This window comes from Engystomops pustulosus, chromosome 2 (genome assembly GCF_040894005.1).
Source record: "Engystomops pustulosus chromosome 2, aEngPut4.maternal, whole genome shotgun sequence".
Taxonomy (NCBI): domain Eukaryota; kingdom Metazoa; phylum Chordata; class Amphibia; order Anura; family Leptodactylidae; genus Engystomops; species Engystomops pustulosus.
In genome coordinates, this window is record NC_092412.1 from 241,817,112 (window position 1) to 241,833,641 (window position 16,530).

The 16,530-nt window shown below is 46.0% G+C and overlaps 1 protein-coding gene across 1 annotated transcript in view; it reads right to left on the reverse strand.

Moving 5' to 3' along the window:
* Positions 1-13,038: 13,038 nt before the first annotated feature.
* MRPL39 (mitochondrial ribosomal protein L39) overlaps positions 13,039-16,530 on the reverse strand; it is a 55,284-nt gene continuing 51,792 nt past the window's right edge. The window contains exon 10 of the mRNA XM_072138589.1: positions 13,039-13,165. Coding sequence (XP_071994690.1) covers positions 13,118-13,165 — 48 coding nt within the window. The 3' untranslated portion in view covers positions 13,039-13,117. The remainder of the gene's footprint in view (positions 13,166-16,530) is intronic.

A 16,530-nucleotide genomic window follows, 5' to 3' on the forward strand; every position in this document is an offset into this window, starting at 1 on the left:
TATCTGAATCATACCAAAATCTATCCACTGATTTAATCATGAAACGCGTAGGTCCCCCCTACTTTTTTGTCCTGTCTTCTTGTCCTTTTTTAACACGAAATAATAAAGGAAGCTTTCCTCGATTCTACGCGCTTACAGGAGAAAATCTAGGATTGTTCATTACGGTTTTAAAATATGGGTTTGGCCGAACCCAAATTTTGATGGGTCTGCTTATCACTAGAAAAAAATTTCAGTGGGGCAATTTATATTCTAAAGGTTCGATACATGGGGTTTCACTTAATAAGTGTCCTGTGGCCACACTTTGGTCGGATATTCCAACTATTTCTTTTTTTAAACCAGAAAATGTTTATTTATGCTTTGAATCACAGAATAAAGCATATACATTTACATATTCCGCAAAGTAATATACCATAACATTATCAGATATGCTTGATACATACATAACAAGTCCCAACACCAACCCCCCCACCCCCCCTAGGTCTGAACTTCTCCTTTCATTGGCATAATAATTCCTTCTCCAAAGGCACCCAGCACCCATGCTATCCTCCTCCTATTCCAGCAACCCTACAGATTGCCAACGTTCCCAACTCTGTAGTAACTGCGGTGAGGCCAGTCCTGGACACTCAATCCACTTACTCCATTGTTTTTCGAATTTCTTAAAAGCCCCTCTCTTCCTATACACATTCATTTCAAGCTTAATCGTGTTGTTTAGCATTTTTTTCACCTCCGCAAGAGCCGGCGGTTCCTCATCCAGCCAATGCCTGGCGATCGATTTCCGTACGTGGTATAGAATTTTGGCTGCTGCTAGTTGTTCTGGCCTAGTTATATCTAATTCCCCTACACAGCCCAACACACACACTTTGGGTTCGATAGGCACATCAACCAGAAACACCTTGTGTATCAGTCTACCCACTCTCTCCCACAGGAGTTGTAACCTGGAACACCCCCAGAACATGTGCATATCGTCCGCACCCTCCTCTCGACGCCTCGGGCAATACGAGTCTCCCCGCAGCCCCATCCTTTGCAGCACAACTGGAGTACGATACACCTTATGTATAAGGAATAATTGCGATCTCCTACTTGCCACATTCAATGACAGTAGGGAGGGCGACTCCAATATTTCCCCCCATTCCTCATCTGCAAGGTTCCCCACCTGCACTTCCCATTTCCTTCGAGTATCAGCCATCTGATCTCCCAGCACCTTATCGAGAATCACTTTGTATACCAAAGATATCAGGCCCCGCATATTCTTTGCTTTTATCACCCCTGTAAGTACTCCAATAGAGGAGAACTCTATATTCTGGTCCCCAAATTGTGCCTGAATCGCATGTCTGATTTGCAAAAATTGAAAAAACATAGCCCTACTAACCCCAAATTCCTCTGTCAATTGCTGAAATGACTTAAGCACTTCAGCTTCATACAGCTGATATAGGTATACAATCCCCTTTCTCCTCCATCTTTGCATGTCTTCAAGCATGTACACCTCTCCCAAATATGGGTTGTTCCACAAGGGCGTAAACTTAGTCCAAGGACCCACTGCCATTAAGCGTTTATACGTATCTCATACCTTTTGCATAAGTCTAAGGGTCGGACAGTTTCTCACCCCCCTTCCCAGGAATCCCGCTTCCAACGCCGCTATTGGCTCCTGAGTTTCCAGAAAGTGTTTTATCACTCTTGGGCAGCAAGAAGTGTTTCCTGTCAGATCCCATCCCCCAAATTGTTGAAACTGCGCAGCCAAATAATAAACCCAAGCATTAGGGAGTGCCAGACCCCCCTTGTCTTTTGGCATCTGTAGCTTTTCCAGCCGGATCCTTGGGATCCCTTTCTTCCATACTAAATCCCTAAACAGGCTATGGAACCTACGGAACCAGTATTTAGGAATCCACACTGGGGCATTATGTAAGGCGTACAAAAGTTGGGGCATCAGAACCATTTTTACCAGGTTAGCACGGCCTAGTGCAGACAGAGGTAGTTTATTCCAAATCACTATACGGGCTCGCATTTCCTGTAGGAGAGGAGCCAGATTTAATTCAATAAAGTCCGTGACCGTTCGAGTAATATGTAGTCCCAGATAAGTGAATGTATCCACTACCGGTATTTCTCCCCCCTGTACCTGCGTATGGGTACTAGAAGTCAGAGGCATCACTGCAGATTTCGCCCAGTTAATACGCAGTCCTGAGTAGCCCCCAAATCTAGCAAAAATATTCCCCACCACTGGTATTGCCTGCCTTGCATCTGAGAGAAATAGCAATACATCATATGCATATAGGGCTATACGTTCCTCCCCCCCCATTATACTGGAATCCCTTTATATCCTGATGCTGCCGGACCATACATGCTAACGGCTCTATTGCAAGAGCGAACAGCAGCGGTGAGAGCGGACACCCCTGTCTTGTGCCCCGCTGTAAATAGAATCTATCCGACCATTCCCCGTTCACTCTCAGTCTAGCTGATGGCGCTACATACATCAACTGCACCCATTTAATGAAATTAGGGCCAAACCCCAATTTCTTAAGCACAGCCCACAAGTAACCCCATTCTACACAGTCAAAAGCTTTCGTGGCATCTAAAGAAACCACTGCCGCATGTTTTCTATCCGCCGTTGTAGCTTGCAAGTTAAGATACAACCTTCTAAGATTAATGGCGGTGGACTTAGATGGGATAAATCCAGACTGGTCACTATGCACTACTGAACCCACCACCGAACTCAGTCTAGTCGCCAGCACCTTTGCCAGTACTTTAATATCAGACGTGAGGAGCGATATGGGTCTATAAGAGTCTGGCAACTGCGCATCTTTCCCCTCCTTAGGGATCACTACAATTGCAGCTTCATAACATGAGGCCGGCAAACGTCCAGTATCAAAACATTCTTTCAGAGTTTCCCACCATTGCGGTAACAAAACATCCCCATATTCCTTCAGGATCTCAGTCGGCAATCCATCCATGCCAGGGGCTTTCTCATTTGCCATACCAGCAACTGCTTGCTCCAGATCTTCCAGTGTAATGGGTCCCTCCAAAAGCTCCCTTGCCTCCGGGCTCAAGAGTGGCATACGGATCTCCCCTAGAAAACTCTCCAACTGTTCTGCAGTATAATCTACTCTAGTGGTATATAATGTCTTATAGAAATCCGCAAAAACTCTTAGAACCCCTTCTGTTCCTTCTACCAGATTTCCGCTTTCCTCCCTGAGGCCATAAACATATGCTCTGGATATTCCAACTATTTCTGATCCGTGCCGCATCACGCTGGGATTGTGTCGCACGTGATCGGATTTTGTTGCGTCGGCGCCGGCATGCACGTGATAAAAATCGGGGGGCGGGTCGTTGGACGATCCAACGGATTCGGACTACGCGCGGGATTTAACATTTCAAATTGTGTTGCAAGACATGCACTTACATGCACCAGGAAGAAGAAGGTGAACTCTGGCGGACCTCAGTGGAAAAAGCGACAGATGCAGGAATTCAGGCGCACGAGCAAGTGAATCACGTCGGACTTCATCTTCCTCAGACCATCCCGATCAGGGATCGCGACTGGACCAGGTAAGTAAATTTGCCCCAAGGAGTCCATAGCAAGCTCACAAGTTATGTACATGGAGTTGTAGAATATAGGGTTAGGCTGGAGCACAGCGCACTCCTGAAGGTAAGTTCTAAGTGTTCTACCTTTATGAAGCACATCGCTGTATGGAGGGTGGTATAGCTATATTTTTCTCAAGATCTAATCCTGAAAAAATTATGTATTGCCTTGTTATTAACCATCTCAGCAGCCATGTCGCCAGACAGAATAATGACAGGTTTTCAGCCCCTGGATACAGAAAGTGACTGTTCCTATTTATTGACCGCAATCCGTAATAGTAGCGAGGAACTGAACACACAACGCTCTGATCTGAACGTTGTATCATTTCAAATCACTTTTTAAAGTGCCACTTGTCAAGTCAGACTTGTCCATGAATGTTCGCTCGCTCTCGTCAGAAAAAAAAGAGCTTAGTCAATTAAACTTTTTGGTATAATTCATTTAAAGGGGTATTCCAGGAATATGAACGTCTGCTGATATAAAAAATGAAGAAAACTCAATGTCATTAGTCACAAAATAGAGCTAAAATGTTATGGGCTTTCTTAAGTAGGCGGAGTTATCACCAAGATGGCCGCCACTGGAAACTACAAGTCCCATGATCCTTGAGTTCTCAGTAACTCCTCCTCCCTCTTATGCTCTGCTCCCAGTGATGAAACGTTCAACTTTCAACTGATGTTGGGGATCCTCTATGTCAGGGGTCTCAAACTCAATTTACCTGGGGGCCGCTGGAGGTAGATTCTGGGTAAGGCTGGGCCGCATCAAGTTTTCCACACAAAATGCGCTTACAAAATATCATTATTCAGATTCAAATGTCATGGCGTCTCCCAGCGCAAGGAAAGCCCCGAGCGGGGAGACGTGTTTTCTCTATGAACGTGTCCTGTGCACCGAGGGGTCCCAAGCTCCTACCGCACTGAGCCCAGTCAGGGACACTCCATCCCCCCATCCCCCACGGTACTTGCCTCCCCGTGTCCCTCCCATCGAAGAAGATGAAGTCGCCGCTCTGACCTGCACCAAGTGCGTTCAGAGCGGCGACTTCATCTTCTTCAAGTACCGGAGGGAAGGGGATTAACCGGTTACGGGCCCTTTCCTGTTTTTTCATGTCCATTTTTCACTCCCCACCTTCAAAAATCTATAACTTTTTTATTTTTACACGTAAAGAGCTGTGTGAGGGCTTGTTTTCTGCGTAACAAATTGCACTTCATAATGATGGTATTAAATATTACATGCCATGTACTCGGAAGCGGGAAAAAAATTCCAAATGCAATGAAAATGCATTCGTGCCATTTTCTTGTGGGCTTGGATATTACGTCTTTCACTGAGCGCCCCAAATGACATGTCTACTTTATTCTTTGGGTCGGTACGATTAAGGGGATACCAAATTTGTATAGGTTTTATAATGTTTTCATACATTTACAAAAATTAAAACCTCCTGTACAAAAATTATTTTTTTTGATTTTGCCAACTTCTGGCGCTAATAACTTTTTTATACTTTGGTGTACGGAGCTGTGGGTGGTGTCATTTTTTGCGAAATTTAATAATATGTTCAATGATATCATTTTTAGGACTGTACGACCTTTTGATCACTTTTTATAGATTTTCTTATATTTTTCAAAATGGCAAAAAAGTGCCATTTTCGACTTTGGTCGCTATTTTCCGTAACGGGGTTAAACGCATTGTAAAAAACGTTATCATATTTTGATAGATCGGGCATTTTCGGACGTGTCGATACCTGATGTGTTTATGATTTTTACTGTTTATTTATATTTATGTCAGTTCTAGGGAAAGGGGGGTGATTTGAAATTTAATGTTTTTTTATTATAATTTTTTTTTTTTTACTTTTTTTTATTTTTATTTATACTATTTTTCAGACTCCCTAGGGTACTTTAACCCTAGGTTGTCTGATCGATCCTATCATATACTGCCATACTACAGTATGGCAGTATATGGGGATTTTCCTCCTCATTCATTACAATGTGCTATCAGCACATTGTAATGAAGGGGTTAAAACGAAATAGCCTCGGGTCTTCGGAAGACCCGAGGCTACCATGGAGACGGATCGCTGCCGCCGGGGGATCGGCGATCCCAGGTAAGATGGCGGCGCTATCTTTTTGAGGCTGCCGGCAGCATTGCCGGCAGCCATCGCTGTGAAAGCACCCGCGATCGGTGCTGACACCGATCGCGGGTGTTACCGGTAAGCCTTTGCTGCAATATGCAGCAAAGACTTACCGGCTATAGAGAGGGCTCAGCCCGTGAGCCCTCTCCATGCAGCGCGACCCGACCGCCGCCGTGAATACACGGCGGGCGGTGCTTTTCCAGGTGGGGGCCGCAAAATGTTGTCCCGCGGCCCGCGAGTTTGAGACCCCTGCTCTATGTAGACAGTAGGAGCTGATGTTGGGGATCCTCTATGTAGACAGTAGGAGCTGATGTTGGGGATCCTCTATGTAGACAGTAGGAGCTGATGTTGGGGATCAAGTCACACTGACAGCAGTAATCCAACACTCAACAATGTCTATTTCAGTTAAAACTGATTTATTTTACCTTATTAAAACACCATCACAGCAATGGGATATAATACAGTAGAATTGGGAACCATGCACCTGTGTTATACCTTCCTCATAGCCCTGAGATTAGGGATCCCCCTTCTTCCTTCCATACACAATGCGAATTTCACCAAGAACAACCGGTCTCTATACTTCCTGCACCTGATACAGAGCCTCCTCTTAATTATGGGAATAAATCTGTATCTCTGCTAAGCCCCCAGCCCTCGGACCCCACCCGGCACGCCTGTCTTCCCCAGCCCGCAGACCCCAGCTCGGCACGCCTGTCTGCCCCAGCCCAGCCTGCATGTCTGTCCGAGGACCCCAGCCCGGCATACATCTCTGCCCCAGTCTAGCCCGGCACGCCTGTGTGCCCAAGCCTGTGGACCCCAACCTGGCATGCATGTCTACCCGAGGACCCCAGCCCAGCATGCATGTCTGCCCCAGCCCGCAGACCCCAGCTCGGCACGCCTGTCTGCCCCAGCCCAGCCTGCATGTCTGTCCGAGGACCCCAGCCCGGCATGCATCTCTGCCCCAGTCTAGCCCGGCACGCCTGTGTGCCCCAGCCTGCGGACCCCAACCTGGCATGCATGTCTACCCGAGGACCACAGCCCAGCATGCATGTCTGCCCCAGGCCGCGGACCCCAGCCCGGCCTGCATGTCTGTCCGAGGACCCCGGCCCGGCATGCATGTCTGCCCCAGTCTAGCCCGGCACGCCTGTGTGCCCCAGCCTGCGGACCCCAGCCTGGCGTGCATGTCTGCCCAAGGACCCCAGCCCAGCATGCATGTCTGCCCCAGCCCGCGGACCCCAGCCATGAATGCATTTCTGCCCCCACCCAGCCCGGCACACCTATGTGCCCCAGCCTGCGGACCCCAGCCCGGCCTGCATGTCTGCCCCAGCCCGCGGACCCCAGCCTGGCATGCATGTCTGCCCCAGCCCGCGGACCCCAGCCTGGCATGCATGTCTGCCCCAGCCCGCGGACCCCAGCCTGGCATGCATGTCTGCCCCAGCCCGCGGACCCCAGCCTGGCATGCATGTCTGCCCCAGCCCGCGGACCCCAGCCTGGCATGCATGTCTGCCCATGACATATTATTGTACTTACTAAAACATGTGACAAATTTAAGAAGCCGCTCACTGCTCATTTAACAGCCCCGAATAAAAGACATTGCAGGCAGTAACAAGGATATAAGTCTGATTAGTATGTGAAGGGGCTGGGGGAGATATTGAAGGACGCTGTAACCCCCTTCCCCGGTTTTGCTTATCTTCTCTAGCACAGCGGTTTCCAGGATTAAAGGATCAATATTTTATTGCAGACTAAACCAAGGGCTCTCGTTACTAAGAAACGCTAATTAGCCACATAGTGAATTAAAAATTACGCGGATTAGAAGATGGTTAAGAACTGTAATGAATGTATTTTGCTGTAATGAGGAACCAGTGAATAATGAACTCATGCCGGGTGTTATTCCAGGGCAAGGCTGGCGCGTTCTGTGCCGGGCACCACGCAGCGTTCTCCATGGGCCCACGTATCAACCAAACAGCTATGGCCGGCGTCTCACATAGAGATAAATGGATGTTCTAGAGTGGACTCAGGTTACCCAGAGCTCTCCACTTCTTACGCATCTACAACCCTCAGTGCACTTTGTAGAATGACGCCGGCAGGCGACTTTAACCTAAGGATATGAGCTTCTGTACTTGAAAAAGGAATTTCATTTTACAGCAATTCAACTCTTAAAAGTGCATCCATATTGAGTAAATTTGCTTTATTCTGCAGTAATCATGAGTTATGTGACCTTCTTTACTTCTGTGCGCCTTACATACAGTGCAAAAGGCGTGCGGGGAAAAAATGCTGTAAAGTCAAAAGTTAAATAAAACGTTAAATAAAATGAAGCGTTAAGTTTATTTTTTTTTTAGTACAAAAGTGAATTTAATTATCTAATTATTTCATGGCATTTTATTCATTTATAGTCTACTAGAATCAAGATACAGGCAGTCCCCGGGTTACGTATAAGATAGCTTCCATTGGTTTGTTCTTAAGTCGAATTTGGATGCAAGTCTACACTGTATATTTTATCATTGTAGATCCAGACAAAAAAATGTTTTGCCCCAGTGACAATCAGAGTTTCCAAATTATTTGCTGTAATGGGACCAAGGATTATCCATAAAGCTTCATTACAGACACCTTACAGCTGATCATTGCAGTCTGGGACTATAGTAATATCCAGAGAGGTCACAGGGGTCACAGGGGGCAGAGGGGTCCGTCTTTAACTAGGGGTCGTCCGTAAGTTGGGTGTCCTTAAGTAGGGGACTGCCATTACTTGGGAAAGGAAAGGGGTCCCTTCTGTCCACTTTTAGTTATGCAGTTTGAGGACCTTTGGAGAGCCTTCAAAAGGTCCTGGAAGGGTCGCTGTATACATATGTGTTGAATGCTCGAGAATTTCATGGCTTGAGATCCTTTTCTTTATTATCTCTATAGGGCAGTATCAAACTTGATGATTGGTTCAGGTGGCCATGGGACCGGGGCGGCCACCCAAACCGCCTATATTATAATCCACTACTGCCTGCATCTTTTTATTAGGCAAATGCTGGAGTTTGCTAAGTGGGTATCAAGACCAGCATGAAAAATGGCGCCCTTCAGTGGGGTAACTTGTAGCTGATATGCCCTAGTGAGAAGTCTGTGCCTGGCCTCCGACTATAATGTATGTTTTATAGTATTAGTCTTCTCATATGGGAAAGGGACACCATAAGGGCCCCCTAAACCTCTTGGGCCCGGTTGCGACCGCACCCTCTGCACCCCGTCAAGTTACGCCCCTGGCGCCCTTGATATAGAACTAGCTCAATTTGCAGTTGCCGTGTTGTGGCGTGCCGAGAATAACCTTGCTATATGGCAATTTGCAGCAGCTTTGTGGCAATTTGGGATACAGTACCGCACCAGCCCATAAGGACATATAGTTGGTTGTTTCCCCTGACAGGTTCTCTTTAAGCAGGGAATAACCTCAGCTTGTTATCAAATTGTCGTAAAACTAAAAATTGCGCTAAATGTTGCAATTACACGGCAATAAATCAATGGCGTAGGTCTTATACACTCATCCCTGATATGACAAGAGTTACAAAGCTTCTGTTACAATGTGACAGGTTCTATTACCACCTCGTGAAAGACACAAAACGTTACTGAGGCGACTCGTGAAAACTGTCCGACTAATATGGGAGGTCAACCTGTTCTCCGCGCTCGGGGTCAGCCAAACAGATGCTCCGGGGGCAGACAACTCACAAGAGCACAGCCCAGCTCCTGCGCTTGGAGGACGGCCAGGACATTACCATTTACACATCTCTGCAAACAAAATGGAAATCCCTGGGCAGCGCCGGCCCGTGTTATTTATATATGGCCCAGATACAAAGCATAAGGCGCGGCAGCTGCTCGTGCGAGTGGTACACCGGACCTATTATCACAGACCTGACAGCAGGGGGATTAGTAGATTATGTGGTCATTGTATACAATGTATGGCAGAAAAACCGAAACACCTTGGGGGGTTATACCGCCAGGATGGAGAACTGCACTGCGAGTAGCAGCCGCAGCCTGGATATTTAAGGGTTAAAATGTAATACGCAGAGATCGGTCATATCAGTTTTTATCAATAGTATTGAATAATGTTTGTTAAGAGGGCTTTCCGGGGTTAAAATATTAAATAAAATAGCCACAGGAGGGGAATCCGCTATGGGGCAGCACGGTGGCTCAGTGGTTAGCACTTCTGCCTTGCAGCACTGGGGTCCTGGGTTCAAGTCCCACCCAGGTCAACATCTGCAAAGAGTTTGTATGTTCTCTGTGTTTGCATGGGTTTTCTTCGGGTCCTCCAGTTTCCTCCCACACTCCAAAACATACTGGTAGGTTGTTTAGATTGTGAGCCCCATAGGGACAGGGACCACTATGACCTGCTTTGTGCAGCGCTGCAGAATCTGTGTGAGCTATATAAAATAAAGAATTATTACTATTATCCCAAATGGCAGCAGTGCTCTAATGAACGTAGCTTCTGCTTCAGGTTAATGGGACGGAGGTGCAATACTAAGCACAGGCACAATACAATGCACAGCGCTGCGTTTGTTGTGCAGCACTGGCTGTTTCCTTAAATTAGAAACAGTCAAGGAATGGACAAAGGTGATATGGAAATAGTATACATCCTGCTGCTTAAAATATAGTTCACGGCAGATGTAAAGGGGATGTATCAAGTTTTGTTATCCTCTGTCCACAACAATATGATCAGTGGGACCCCACAGCGGCCACAAGACCAAGGGTCTGATTCTAACTAATCGATCAGGTGTCCTCATTCTATTCAATTGTATGGGAAATGTTTGAAATTGCTTAGTACATCGCTCACCTATCTCCAGATCTCTCATGGACAATGAATGGCAGTGCCGGAGATACTCCAGCGCTGTGCTCTGCACCAGGACCAATCTCAGCACATTCAAATGCTATACATGCAGCGCCTCCAAATGTAATATACACACATCTTCTCCAAATAAAAAATTACTCAGTGCTCTCTTCAAAAGTATAATTGTGTTATTGAGAAGTGTGATAGTACACTAGCACAACTACATTCACTGCTACACAGCTCTGCTACAACCACACACACACAACCACCTCTGCTACATCCACACAGCAGCATTAAGAGTTGTAGAGTCGCACTGCGATCCCAGTTATCAGTATGGTGCACACCGCCACAGCTGGTATATGCAGTACAGCAAAAAAATTACACACACGGCTCTGCTACATGCACAGATAGCTCTGTTATACACAAGCTCTACTATATCAACATACACACAGACAGCTCTGTTATATACATATGTACGCACATAGCTCTTCTACATTCACATGCATACACACACAGCTCTGCTACATTCACACAGCAGCATTAGAAGGAGCAGAGTTGCACTGTATAATAAATGATCCCAGTTATCAGTATGGTGCTCGCCTCCACAGCTAGCATATGCAGTACTGCAATAAATTACTATCGCACAGCACTGCTACATGCACAGACAGCTCTGCTATACACATGCTCTCCTAAATACACTTACGCACAGACAGCTCTGCTATACACATGCTCTCCTAAATACACTTACATACAGACAGCTCTGCTATACACATGCTCTCCTAAATACACTTACATACAGACAGCTCTGCTATACACGTGCTCTCCTAAATACACTTACATACAGACAGCTCTGCTATACACGTGCTCTCCTAAATACACTTACATACAGACAGCTCTGCTATACACGTGCTCTCATATATACACTTACATACAGACAGCTCTGCTATACACATGCTCTCCTAAATACACTTACGCACAGACAGCTCTGCTATACACGTGCTCTCCTAAATACACTTACATACAGACAGCTCTGCTATACACATGCTCTCCTAAATACACTTATACAGACAGCTCTGCTATAAACATGCTCTCCTAAATACACTTACATACAGACAGCTCTGCTATACACATGCTCTCCTAAATACACTTACATACAGACAGCTCTGCTATACACATGCTCTCCTAAATACACTTACATACAGACAGCTCTGCTATACACATGCTCTCCTAAATACACTTACGCACAGACAGCTCTGCTATACACGTGCTCTCCTAAATACACTTACATACAGACAGCTCTGCTATACACATGCTCTCCTAAATACACTTACATACAGACAGCTCTGCTATGCACATGCTCTCCTAAATACACTTATACAGACAGCTCTGCTATAAACATGCTCTCCTAAATACACTTACATACAGACAGCTCTGCTATACACATGCTCTCCTAAATACACTTACATACAGACAGCTCTGCTATACACATGCTCTCCTAAATACACTTACATACAGACAGCTCTGCTATACACATGCTCTCCTAAATACACTTACATACAGACAGCTCTGCTATGCACATGCTCTCCTAAATACACTTACGCACAGACAGCTCTGCTATGCACATGCTCTCCTAAATACACTTACGCACAGACAGCTCTGCTATGCACATGCTCTCCTAAATACACTTACGCACAGACAGCTCTGCTATGCACATGCTCTTCTAAATACACTTACGCACAGACAGCTCTGCTATGCACATGCTCTCCTAAATACACTTACATACAGACAGCTCTGCTATACACATGCAAACACATACAGCCCAACCACAAACACATACAGCTTTGCACAACCTCTATTTTATACACATACATACCTACAGCTCTGCTATACACATGCATACACACACAGCCCTACCACATGCACATACAGCTCTGCTATACACAAGCTACTAAATACACTTACATACACACAGCTCTTATATACACATGCACAAGGACAGATCACGCGTATACATATACACGCACACAGCTCTTCTACAGTCACATGCATACACACACAGCTCTGCTACTAAGGAACAATTTTAGATACTGTACTTTGGGGGTCGGCTCCAACACTAAATTGTTAATTTTTATTTCAAATATTTTAAGCTTTATTTGAACCCTAGGGGATCGAATTGCCAATAAAATCTAGTGTATTGCTGACACATTGGCTCTGCGTCCAGCAAGGTTTTGCGCAAGAATAGTGATACTACATCAAGTATCGATTAAGAAATTGTGGTGTCGAGACAACTCTAGTTGCTGATCTTCGATGTACGCAACTTATTTCCCTCTTTATGGTACGCCCGCCATACTGTCCATGGGTCGTGTAGAGTAGCCGCAGTTTAGCTCAACTGAAGTTAATGTGTTGCAGTACCACATCTAACCTGTGAATAGGGGAGGCGCTGTTGTCGGAAGAAAGGAGTCTTATTTTTATGATCCTGGACAACTCCTTTAACCTCTAAACCAATAGTGGCCATAACTACCAGACACAGAAACGGCAACACATAAATAACACGATTCTTAAAGGGGAAGTGGTTTATTTGGTAACAAAAATACAAAAAAAATAAAATTATAAGAAGAACAACAACAACGATGTCATGTTATCCGTGTTATCCAGCAGCTTCCGGCTCCGGCTCGTGAAACGGCGTCTCTGAGACCTGTGGGATAGAAAGGAGTTTTAATTGTAACCAAACTTCAAGCAAGTGAAATGATAAAGTTGCGATTATATATTCCCACCATGAACCATAGGATGGGGCTTCCTGCCAAGGAATGTGTGTGTGCGCTGAAGGGGACACCGGAGACTGATATTCAGTTAGATGTAACAGACATTGGCGCACATGGAAACGCGACTGCCAGAACAATTAGGAGGCGCTTCCTCCAGACGCGCTCCGAATATTGGCGAGTCCGGGAGTCACATACATCTCCTCTCAGTACAAACTTGATTGGCACAAGGTCACAAGCTGCAGTGCCAACAGGTGCCACATGGGGGCAGCACTGATCCTCCAAACATACAGTAGTTGCTATCCAGATGTATCTTTTTTATACTCGTTTGCATGTAGCCCAGTACCCAATGTCGGTGACTTGGACGAATATAAAGGTTACATGTATACACGTCCATGCCGCAGTAAAAAATTTTTTTACATTGTTATACCAGATACAGCCCATAGGTGCCGAAAGGTTTCTAAATTGTATCAGACCCTACAGTGCCACCTGCAGGTCAACAGTGGAACTACTCCCAAACTTGTGTGCGTTTTTTCACTGTTCTCTTACTCGCTAAGGCTACATGCACACAAAGGTGACCGCCCTGCACACGTCCAGCGCCAGGCAGAGGAGGAGGGGTGACTCCTCCCCTCTCCATAGAAACACACGGCGCCGTAACACCGTGACATGTCTTATCTTTTCCCTGCGTACGGAGCGGTACGGTACCATACCTGTGCGGCACTGTATCGGTCTCCCCGACTGTCATGTGCATGGGGCCTAACACATAATATTAATGATATACAGTTCAGGAGTCTTCTGTTTTTCTAAAGAACCTATAGGAAAAGTAACATTGTGCGGGATTCCATACCACTATTCTATAAATGTCTGCCATAAGACTCTTCATGTACATGTACCTGTGTCTTTGTCTCCCTTTGAGAGCTTCAGCCTCTCCCTGTTCTCACAATGCTGCACTCTGCACATATACACAACTTCATGTTGATCACTGCCCCTCCTCATGTCGATCAAAGCCCCTCCTCATGTCGGTCCCAGCCCCTCCTCATGTCGGTCCCAGCCCCTCCTCATGTCGGTCCCAGCCCCTCCTCATGTCGGTCCCAGCCCCTCCTCATGTCGGTCCCAGCCCCTCCTCATGTCGATCACAGCCCCTCCTCATGTCGATCACAGCCCCTCCTCATGTCGATCACAGCCCCTCCTCATGTCGATCACAGCCCCTCCTCATGTCGATCACAGCCCCTCCTCATGTCGATCACAGCCCCTCCTCATGTCGATCACAGCCCCTCCTCATGTCGATCACAGCCCCTCCTCATGTCGATCACAGCCCCTCCTCATGTCGATCACAGCCCCTCCTCATGTCGATCACAGCCCCTCCTCATGTCGATCACAGAGCCTCCTCATGTCGATCACAGCCCCTCCTCATGTCGATCACAGCCCCTCCTCATGGCGCCACCCGCTGTGTCTCTTTTCACTGTCTGTCCTTCCCTGCTGGAGATTGGGAGAGGGGAAGGAGAAGGAGCTCTCCTGCTACAGCTCCTCCTATTCATCAGTGCTCACACATGTAAACAAAGAATCACAGAGAGTTTCCAGACAGCACTTAATGAAAATTCTGGGATTATTATTATTAAGGTAAGTAAAGGCACACGGGCAACTTATGTAAGAGAGTTGGCAACCCCTTTAACTACATTCACAAATTATGAAGAATTGGATGAACAGAGTATTTACAAAACTCATATACCCGATTTGAAAAAAATAACGTTAGATTAAGGAAGGGGGTCTTATATTAAGGACCCTAATTTCTGGGTGAAGAGAGGTTATAAAGGAAAACTACCCGTTCTTGTCTGCTTTACAAAAACAACCCATTCATTTTCATGGGTTGAAAGGGAATCTAACACCTCCTTCAAACCTTAAATTCAGCTGTCAGCATAAAGTGAAACAATACTTTTATTATTTGTGTCCATGATGCCATGTCCAAGATATTCCCAGTGTAATCCATATGCTAATTAGGTAGTTGGTGCACTACAGCATATCCTCGGCATGTGAAGCACTGCTGTCCTGCCTGTGTCTTAGCCTCCTTTGAGAGCTTCAGCCCTTCCCTGCTCTCACTGTGCTACGATGTAGTGAAACATACTTTATTTTTGTCCATTCTGCCACATCCGAGATTTTCCCAGTGTGATCCATATGATAATTAGGTAGTCTGTGCACTTCAGCATATCCTCAGCATATGAAGCACTGCTTTTTCTGCCTGAAACCTTTCCCTCTTCTTCCAGTGTTGCCCCATGCTTATCACAAGACTATTCTCCCGTTTACCTGATGGACATGCAGTCCAGTATGGGATAGGAGTACACTGGGTGCTGAAGACACATCTCAGAGACACAGACTACCTCATTAGCATATGGATTAAAATAGGAATTTCTCAGGCACTATATAGTAGACAGACATAATAAAGATATGTTGGCAATCACATAACTTTTCTCTATAAGGCGCTGCCAAGCTTAAGCTTGGAAGAAGTGGCACCTCATAGCTGGTGTTACTCCCACCAAAACTGCCAATGCCGAAATAAACACCTCCTGTAGATTTTTGTATCTAAAGTGGAACTGTTTTGGGCATCTTAGCCAAATATACGTGGCATCTAAACAAAAGCATCCAGCAGGTAGGAGTCTGAAGTAGACTGGAGCTTTGCTTCTGGCTGATGTCCCATGACAGGTCGCTCGCCTCAATCAATGGCTGTTTACAGACTCTTCAACGTCAATAGGATTTCTGCCTCCAGCTATTGTTCCCGGGCTCTTCAGTCTTAAGTGCAACTTCAACAACCCGGAGAAAATATCCAATCGGATCACCGAGACGGCTTGACGAAGGAGAGACTGAAAATCCTCATTGTCCTTGACTGATGTGTATCATTCACACATTACAGAGCGGCGGACGCGAGCGAGGATGTAGATGGCGAGAGTTTATCCAGGTCAAAGCGATAAATGATATGACGCGTCACTCAATGTCGGATCGTGCATCACATTATTATACCAGAGAAATACTTGGGTGAAGTGTACAGGAGGAGTTAATAAAGTTGCAAGATTGAAAAATAAATCTGCCACTGCCTGAGGCCTTCTCAATCGCATCTGAGGAGGTGTAAGTCAGGGGGAGAAGACGCTGTGACAAACTTCCTTCCACGGTCGACAGGTTCTGGCAAAATGCCACCGTTTTGTTGTGGATGGAGATGATTGATCCCAAGGTGTAGGTTCACATTTGACATTGGGGAATGTTCCTCTCCACCCATATTGCTGAGCAGTCAATCCAACAAATTAACTGAACA